At 62.1% G+C, this 8351-nt stretch overlaps 1 protein-coding gene across 3 annotated transcripts in view; it reads left to right on the plus strand.

The window, feature by feature from the left end:
* CSNK1G2 (casein kinase 1 gamma 2) overlaps positions 1-5971 on the plus strand; it is a 41159-nt gene extending 35188 nt beyond the window's left edge. The window contains exons 6-13 of one of the 3 annotated variants that reach the window (XM_086862447.1): positions 23-257; positions 463-548; positions 903-987; positions 1065-1213; positions 1625-1708; positions 3188-3292; positions 4868-4974; positions 5470-5960. In XM_086862447.1, the coding sequence (XP_086718573.1) occupies positions 23-257; positions 463-548; positions 903-987; positions 1065-1213; positions 1625-1708; positions 3188-3292; positions 4868-4974; positions 5470-5524 (906 nt within the window). In that variant the 3' untranslated portion in view covers positions 5525-5960. Of the gene's footprint in view, positions 1-22; positions 258-462; positions 549-902; positions 988-1064; positions 1214-1624; positions 1709-3187; positions 3473-4867; positions 4975-5469 lie in introns of those variants that run through there. The other 2 variants (XM_086862446.1, XM_086862444.1) reach the window with 2 other exon arrangements.
* The last annotated feature ends 2380 nt before the right edge of the window (positions 5972-8351 follow it).

Consider the following 8351-nt stretch of genomic DNA (forward strand, 5'->3'; position numbering starts at 1 on the left):
CTGACATCTCCTTCTGCCCCAGATCACACGGATGGAGTACGTCCACACCAAAAGCCTGATCTACAGAGATGTCAAGCCAGAGAACTTCCTGGTGGGGCGGCCGGGCAGCAAGCGGCAGCACACCATCCACATCATTGATTTTGGCCTGGCCAAAGAGTATATTGACCCCGAGACCAAAAAACACATCCCCTACCGAGAGCACAAGAGCCTGACAGGGACAGCGCGCTACATGAGCATCAACACCCACCTGGGGAAAGGTGTGTGGGCACAGGCAGCCAGCCCTGCCTCCTGCCTGAAGGCAGGGACTGCAGGGCAGGGGTGCCAGAGGTGGGGCTGGGGACAAGCTGCCTCTCCTGCTCTTCAGGGTGCTGGCAGGACACATGGGGTGCTGCAGGATTTGGGGTGGGGACAGGGACAGTGGCTTTAGTGGGAACTGACCCATGTCTCTTTTTCTCTGTACAGAACAAAGCCGCAGGGATGACCTGGAAGCATTAGGGCACATGTTTATGTACTTCCTCCGTGGGAGCCTTCCTTGGCAAGGCCTCAAGGTAACTGCTAGCTCCTGCTGCCCCTGAGCATGGCTTCCTGTGGGTCTGGCTCTGCCCTGGCATGGGGAGGGAGAAGGCCCTTGGGATGTTAGAGGATTGGCATCCCACCTGAGCTCCATGCCAGGCTCTTGCAGTGCTGAGCAGCTGCAGGTCTCCCTGTGTCCCCCCAGCTGCTCTCACAGCGGCTGTCCTGGGAACCCTGGGGTTTGTCCTCCAGACCTGCCCAGGGAAGGAGTTTCCTGGGAAGGAGTTACCTGGTAAAGGGGGCCCAAGAATTCGTACATGATGAGACAGCACCCAGTGCCTTCCCCTGCCCGGGGCAATGCCTGTGCTGACCCCTCTTGTCCTTGCCAGGCCGACACACTAAAGGAGAGGTACCAGAAGATTGGTGACACCAAAAGAGCCACCCCGGTGGAGGTGCTCTGTGAGAACTTCCCAGGTGAGAGCAGTGCCCAGCCCAGCCCCCAGCCCCGAGCCCCCTGTCCCCTGTCCCCCTGAGCCCCGGTGTCCCCACAGAGGAGATGGCCACGTACCTGCGCTACGTGCGGCGGCTGGATTTCTTTGAGAAGCCCGACTACGACTACCTGAGGAAGCTCTTCACAGACTTGTTCGAGAGGAACGGTTACGTGTTCGACTACGAATACGACTGGGCAGGGAAACCTCTGGTGAGTGCTGAGGGCCTGGGGGCAGAGGGTGAGGCACCCCAGGGAGCAGGGGCAGCGGGGTTGGTGGCAGCAGCCAGGGAGGATGTGGCTCTCAGCCATTCCTGCCCCACACTGTGTCCAGGGGATCAGCTCCACCCTCCTCACCAGTCACCAGCTCCAGGGCTGTGACACGGGAATTTGAGGTTCCTCGAACCAAGGGGACCCCAGCAGCCAAGCTGGCACCTCACTTTCTGCCATGGGTGCATTCCTTGTGCTTGCTGCAGCCAGATACCAAGCACGGCACTGCTGGGGCAGGGGCAGTGATCAGGCCCCGGTTGTGGAGGGTTTTGCATGTTTGGCCGGAGGTTGGATGTGGCTGTGGGGTGTTGGGAGGGTTCTGTGCTGCACTGACATTGTCCTTTGTGTCCCCAGCCCACCCCCATTGGCACGATGCACAGCGAGGTGCAGGTGCAGCCCCCGAACAGAGACAAAGCACAGCCACACACCAAACACCAGGTGAGCAACAGCCCAGCCTGGCTGGGGCACGGGGCCATGGGCATGGGCAGCTTGGGCTCCAGCTCCAGGGACATGGAGCCCAGCAGGGATGGTGGCAGGGACTCAAGCGTCATTTTCCCTCAGTGCAGTTCCCTCCCACAGCTCTGGGTCTGTGGCTCACCAGGGACCCAGGGCAATGTCCCTGTGGCCTGGCAGAAGAGGGAGGAAGTACTGGGGGGGCTTGACTGGGCAGTGCCAGGCCTGGACATCAGCTGGTGAGGGGCAGGGTCCAGCCTGGGGTGTGGGAGAGGGCTTGGTGCAGGCTGAGCCACTTCTGCTAAGGACAGTGTCCCCATGGGGTGACTCGCTGCTCTGCTTGTGATGCCCTTCCATGGATGGAACAGTGATGTGGGACAAGGGAGGGCAGGATTGGTGGGGCAGCTTGGCAGCATTTTTCCCATGCTGGGGCTGCCTTTGTTTTGGGAATGGGCAGAGCACAGGGAGCCAAGCCTGGGGCAGAGATCAGGCAGAGTTGTGTGGGAAAAGCTGCTCAGAACTGCTCCAGTGCTGTGACCTTTCCTGCCCTGGTGCAGGACACGTGTTTCTGTCACCAAGAGCAAACTTCACGTGTTTCCCAGCAGTCCTGTACAAACCCTTGTCCCCCCAAACCTCCTTGGGGGCAGAGCACCTGCAAAGGGGCTGGAGCTGGGAGTGCAGCACTGTTCTCCCCAGGCTGCTCCTGCCCAGTGCAGGGAGCCTGGCACTGCCCTGGCTCTCACTACCAGCGCTTCCTTAGGGAGAGGGAAACATCTTCAAATCACTTCTGGCTCATTTCTGGGAACTCGCTCCCAGTAAGGTCTGCTCTCTGTCCCCAGCACCAGGGAAAGGCCATGTTGGACATCCTTTCTCCAGAGCAGGGGGAAAAGCAAAGCACAGAGCTCCCGGAGCACGGGAGCAGCGTCCAGCCTGGGCACACAGGTGTCCTTGCAGCTGTGGAGCCGCGCCGTGCTCCCCAGGGGAGGGTTTGGCTGTGGGACAGCTGAGCCCTGGAGGAGCAGCCCAGCTCGTGCCACACAGGCCCTGCCAAGCTCTGCGTCGTCCTGGGATAACGGCTTCACCTGGGCCTGGCTGCAGCTCCAGCTCTGCTGCCCCAGCCCGCTCCCAAACACGGCCCCCAGCCCTGCTGGAGCTGGCCCTGCTCCATGGGGTGGCCCTGTGTGGGGCTGGCCGTGGGGATGTGTGTGTAGGTGGCAGGGGGACACAGTCCCCCGTTGTCACCGCAGGGACTGTTCTGGGAACCGCCAGGACGGTGCTGCACGGGTGCCCTCTGCAATCACCAACTCGAGCTGCTCCGGTCATGTTTTTGCTTTTGCATGTCTTATTTTCTCGACTCCCTTTGCCACTTCCCCGCCCCTTCCCTCCACTTTTCCCTTCTCTTCCCCATTCTCCCTCTTTTCTTTTGTTTCTTTTCGTTCTGTTCCTCCTGCCTGTCGCGAGCAGCCGCCCGAGGGGACGGAGTTGTGGGATCCTCAGGCCGGTGGGCAGCCTGCCGAGGAGCCTTTGGGAGCTCACCTGGCAGCCGGCAGGCTCGGGGGGTCCGTCCAGGTACATGAAACCACTGGGGCAGGGGCGGGCACGGGTGGGAGCGGAGCCACCCTGGGCCTCGTGGCCGCCCGCGGAGCCGGGATCAGCCCCGCTCCCCCGCCCCGGGGCCACACATCCCGGGGTCCTGCCCGGCTGCAGCACGTGCTGCCTGTCCCTGTGGTGTGATGGGATGCTCATGCAGACGAGGCTGGTGCTGCTTCCTGGGGACTGCTGGGCTCTCTTGGTGCTGCCAGGGGGAATTAGAGGGCGGTTGGAGATGGATGGATGGATGGATGGATGGATGGATGGATGGATGGATGGATGGCTGGCACACTGCAGCATGACAGCTGGGTGGGCATCACTCTGCCCCCGGTGCCAATCATCTGAGCAGGGATTTTCCTGCACCTCCTTGACTGGAGCCCTGACTCCAAGCCCTGCTTCTCCCTTCCCGACCACTCCTTGGCCGTGGTCCTGTGCTGGCACCGTCAGCCCCGTGCTCGCCGCCTCCCGCCCGCTGCCGCTCAGCCCTGCCTTGGCCTGGGTGTTCCTCCCACATGGATGATGGGACATCCATGCTGGGTCCCCAGCTGGGCCTGCGCTGCTTCCTCCGTCTCTGCTTCTGACCCCGCCGCTCTTGCTCGTTCCTGCTGCTCCACAGCGACTCTGCTGGTGCTTGGCCCCAGGCTTGGGCACAGCTCCTGCTGTTGCCATCACGGGGCCGGGCACTCCGTGGTGCCAGGCAGGCCGTGGGGCCGGGTATTCCAAGGGCCCAGCTCATGCTCTGCCTCCCTCCTCCTGTCCCTCATCCCCTTCCTCCTCCCCACTGCTGCTCTGCGATCCCTCCTGCCGTGCTCCGCCTGCGCCCGGCACTGCGGGGATGATGTGCAGGGGTCTCTGTGCTGGTGTCAGGGGCTGGAGCCTGATGTGGCCCTGCTGGCTGGGCACTGCCTGTCGGGCAGCAGCTCCTCCGAGGGGCTGGGAAAGGCTGAGGCTCCTTGCTGGGGCCGAGCAGCTTGGAGAGTGTTTGACCTGTGCATCCCCAGGGAGCTCCTGGCTTTGCCTGCGGGCAGCAGGCACAGGATGGCGGTTCAGGCACCTCCCTGTTGCCATGGTGGCTTGGGTGTCCTCCTGGCCCTGGCACTGTGGCTGACCCTGCTGCCTGGTGAGCAGACAGGAGCTCAGGGATGCCTGAGCCCTCAGGGTGGGCACTGGGCTGAGTCTTGGTGCTGGGAAGCTAAAGTTGTGTCCAGATGCTCAGCTGTGGGAAGGGCTCCTTGGAGCTGTCAGCTTTCCCAGGCCCTGTGTCCTGCCCATGCTGGAGCTGGTTGCCAGCAAGCCCCTCTGGTGGTGCAGGGGTACCCAGGAGCTGAGATCCTTCCAGGGCCATTCTACGGGGCTCTCTGTGCAATGGGGCTCTTGGGGAGAGCTCGGTACTGAGGCCGAGCACCGCGGTCTGAGCGAGGGCACCATCCTGCCACCAAGGTCACCTTGGTGCTCCAGGCAGAGCTGGGTCTCGTGGGTGGCTCCTGTGCCCCACGGGGAGGGGAAGGGCTGCAGACCCCCAGGCTGCCCCTGCTGACACTCATCTCTCCCCAGGTGATGAGCTCCACCAACGGAGAGCTGAACACAGATGACCCGACGGCAGGACATTCGAACGCCCCCATCACAGCCCCCACCGAGGTGGAGGTGACAGACGATACAAAGTAAGGCCCCAGCCCCGCTGCCCCTCGCCACTGCTGGGCTGGAGGAGGGGTCGCAGCTGCCCTGGGATGGGTCCAGTGCCCTCTGGGGGAACAACAGCCCAGCTGTCCCCTGGCACCCTGTGAGAGGTGTCCCTGCAGGGCCACCACCACCCAGCCCTTCTCACCTTGCCCTGCCCAAGGGCACAGAGGGGCATGGATGGATCTGGGGCTGCTTCTCTGGGGTCCCTGCCTGGCCCTGGCTCTGGTCACGTAGCCAGCCTTGTGTGGCATGACCACTCCCCTGGTCGTTGCCATTTGCTGTGGCAGGTGTCACTTTTGGTGGCCATTGAGGTGCCCCCAGTCCAGCCCCTGCCACGTACCAGGGGCGCTTGGTGGAGCAGTTTTGCCCACGTGGGGCTCACCAAGGCACCGAGGGGTTTCTGTCCTCCCTGACCCCAGGGTTGCTGCACCCTCCGTGCTGTGACCCCGGTGCTGACGGGTCCCCTCTGTCCCCAGGTGCTGCTGTTTCTTCAAGAGAAGGAAGAGGAAAACCACCAAGCGTCGCAAGTGAGCTGCCAGGGCCGGGCGGAGCGGCGAGCGATGGCTCCTCTCCCTCTGGCCGTGGCTGGATCTTGACCCGCGGAGCCCCTGGGGCTGGACGGGGACGGGGGGGCCGGGCCGGACGGGCTCCCCCAGCGCCCCACGCGCAGCTGGGGAGCGGGGCCTCCCCAAACTGCTTGTCCTTTCCTCCGCCACTCGTGGCCGTTTACTCGAACCAAGCCCAACTTCGCTGAAGTTCCTGCGTCCGTCAAACAGAAAAAAGAAAAAGAGAAAAACCCACGGCGTCACTTGCTTTGAGTTTGTAACAAGTCTGAAATGGGGATCAACTACAGACTCTGACCCGTCGCTGTCAGAAGAAGACGAAGACAATTTCGAGAGCAGTGGGCTAAGGAGGAATATTTTTTTTTTTCTGTTGCTTCTTTGTCTCTTAAGTTAATTTAAAGTGAGTCTCGGTGCAGAGTGCTGAGTCGTCAGTCTTTGACCGTCATCTTCAGTGTTACCGAATTCTGCTCTGCCTCCCGGCCCCGCGTCCCCGCCGGGTCCCCTGGGTCAGGCCGGTGGTGACGGGGAGAGCCGGGGGCGCGCGGGGCGGGGAGAGGAAACGCGTTTACAGTTCATTTACGATGCACTTTTGCGAGCAATACAGGCGCCGTCCGGTCCCGCCGAGAGCAGGTCCGAGACTCCCAGGGGCTGGGGGACACAGGGACAGGGACGGCCGAGACCAAAGGGACCCATGAATGGCGGTGGCAAAGCAGGGAGGGGAAGCAAAGCAGCCTCGTCTCTGGTGCTGCCATGTCTTGGGGCTGGATGTTTCCACAACAGCTGTAGGTGTGGGCAGGGCTTGATCGGCCTCGGTTTTACAGCCTGAGCCCCCCCCGCGGCTGCTCCCGGGGGCCGGGCAGGGTGGGGAAGGGGGCCGGGGTGGAATCCCCCACCATGGCATCCCCCCACGGTGGGATCCTCCCGGCCTGCTCCTGGGGCCGGGGGAAATGGAGGTTTTGGAAGTGACACACAGACACCCCCCGCACCCCCGTGTTCCTCGGCACCCCTAGGGCACTGCAGCTCCCCACTGAGTGACCCCGTGCGCTGTCGTGTGTATTGATCGTGACACATTGGGGGGGGACACACACTTACCTTTACCAAAACCCTGTTGTTGTGCCCCAAGAGAAGGGGCTGAGGCTGTGCTGGGGGGGCGGGGGAGGGATGGGACCATCTGTGGCTGCTTTGAAACATTTGTCCAAACTGACCATCTCGGGGGGGGGCTGGAGACCCCGGATTGTGGAGGGGCTGGGGGGGCGGGGGGTGTCCCATGGGGCCTCCCCAGGGCCCCTCCTGGTCCTGAATTCGGGACTGACCCCGGCTTTGGCTTGTCCGGGCTGCGGCAGCCAGGGCAGCCCCAGCTGCTGCTGCGTCCCTGGCCACAGCGGGAAGGGGACGTGCAACGTTTGACCTCGTGTCCCCAGCGAGGCGAACAAACGAATTTTAAAAATCGCCTTAAAATTTTCACTGGAAGTGGTCCCTTGTCAGCGCGTGGGCTCAGAGCAGCCCCGGCGGAGGCCGAAGAGGAGCCGTGGAGGGGAAGGGAAAGCGGCCACGAGGGGTGCCCGGAGCGCCCGGCTCTGCCCGCACACCCTCGGCCGCCGGGGCCCGAGCCCGGGACTCTCTGTCCTTCCAGCGAGGAGTCCAAATACTGCGATTGTACGTGAGAGCGTTTGTTCCATTGCGAGTTTAGTTACTGCTTTAAAACCAAGTGTACAGAAATGGCATTTCAATTTCTCTGATGCTTCCTGGAAGCCATAGAATTTAGGGGCTTTTTTTTTTTTAATAAAAAAAAAATAATAAAAAAAAATCTTTAAAATCCAACACATTCTTCTGTGCTTTACTTTGTGATCAGAAGGGTGAGGACATTGCCCAAACGCCCCTTTTTTGTTGGAAACTCCCTCAGCGGTGGGTGGGAGCAGCCCCAGCCCCTCGAAGGGGCTCCCTGCCCAGGAGCCTTTCCTGGAGCAGCAGGAGGAAAATCTCGGGAGGAGAGGTCGGGGGAACAGCAGCAAAGCTGATTCAGGCTCTGGGCAGCCCTCCCCAGGCTCCTGCCGGCTGCTCCTGTAAAGCCCGTGAATGAGGAAGGTGATGCAGGAGGGGCAATTCCCATCTGAGTGCTCTGCAGGGGCCGGGGTTGGAATGAGGGTCCAGCCTGGGACCACAGCCCAGAGCCGGGTCTAGGAGCTGGGGGAGCCCTTGGAATCGTGGCTGAAGAGGAGGAGGAGGAAGGGCAGGACAATGTGCTGAGCCCAGCATGAGGCAGCTGAGGCCCCCGTGTGCCTCGGTGAGCTCAGTGTGGGCAGGGTGAGAGCAGATGGGCCGGGCTGGGCTGGGCTCCCCCTGGAGCTGCCCCTGGCCCTCAGGGAAAAGTGACAGGGGGAGCTGTGCTGGGCAGAGCCCAACCTCATCCCTGCTCCAGCTGCCCCCACAGCCTCTCCATGCTGGGAATCACAGGCCAGAGAATCTGCCTTCCCCTCCCCACATCTGGAGTGGCCCCAGCAAAAGCTGAGGCAGCTTTTGGTGTATTTGTCAAAAACCTCCAGTTCAAGAAATCAGTGACATCACCCAGACCAGAGTATGCTGCCCTCATACCACCACCTCATACCCTGAGGGTCTGAACTCCCCAGCAGTGAGTGCTGGGCTCCAGGATTCCCAAAGATCTGGCTCATCCCTCTCCCTGGATGGGAAGATGAGGACCCCACACCCTCGGCTGTGGGAGATGGGCCAGGAGCCAGCTTGGCCCAGATTTCCCCTCCACCATTTCCTCATTTTCCTCTAATCACAAAGAAACTTCA

Source organism: Cyanistes caeruleus, chromosome 25 (assembly GCF_971803275.1).
Source record: "Cyanistes caeruleus chromosome 25, bCyaCae1.hap1.1, whole genome shotgun sequence".
Taxonomy (NCBI): domain Eukaryota; kingdom Metazoa; phylum Chordata; class Aves; order Passeriformes; family Paridae; genus Cyanistes; species Cyanistes caeruleus.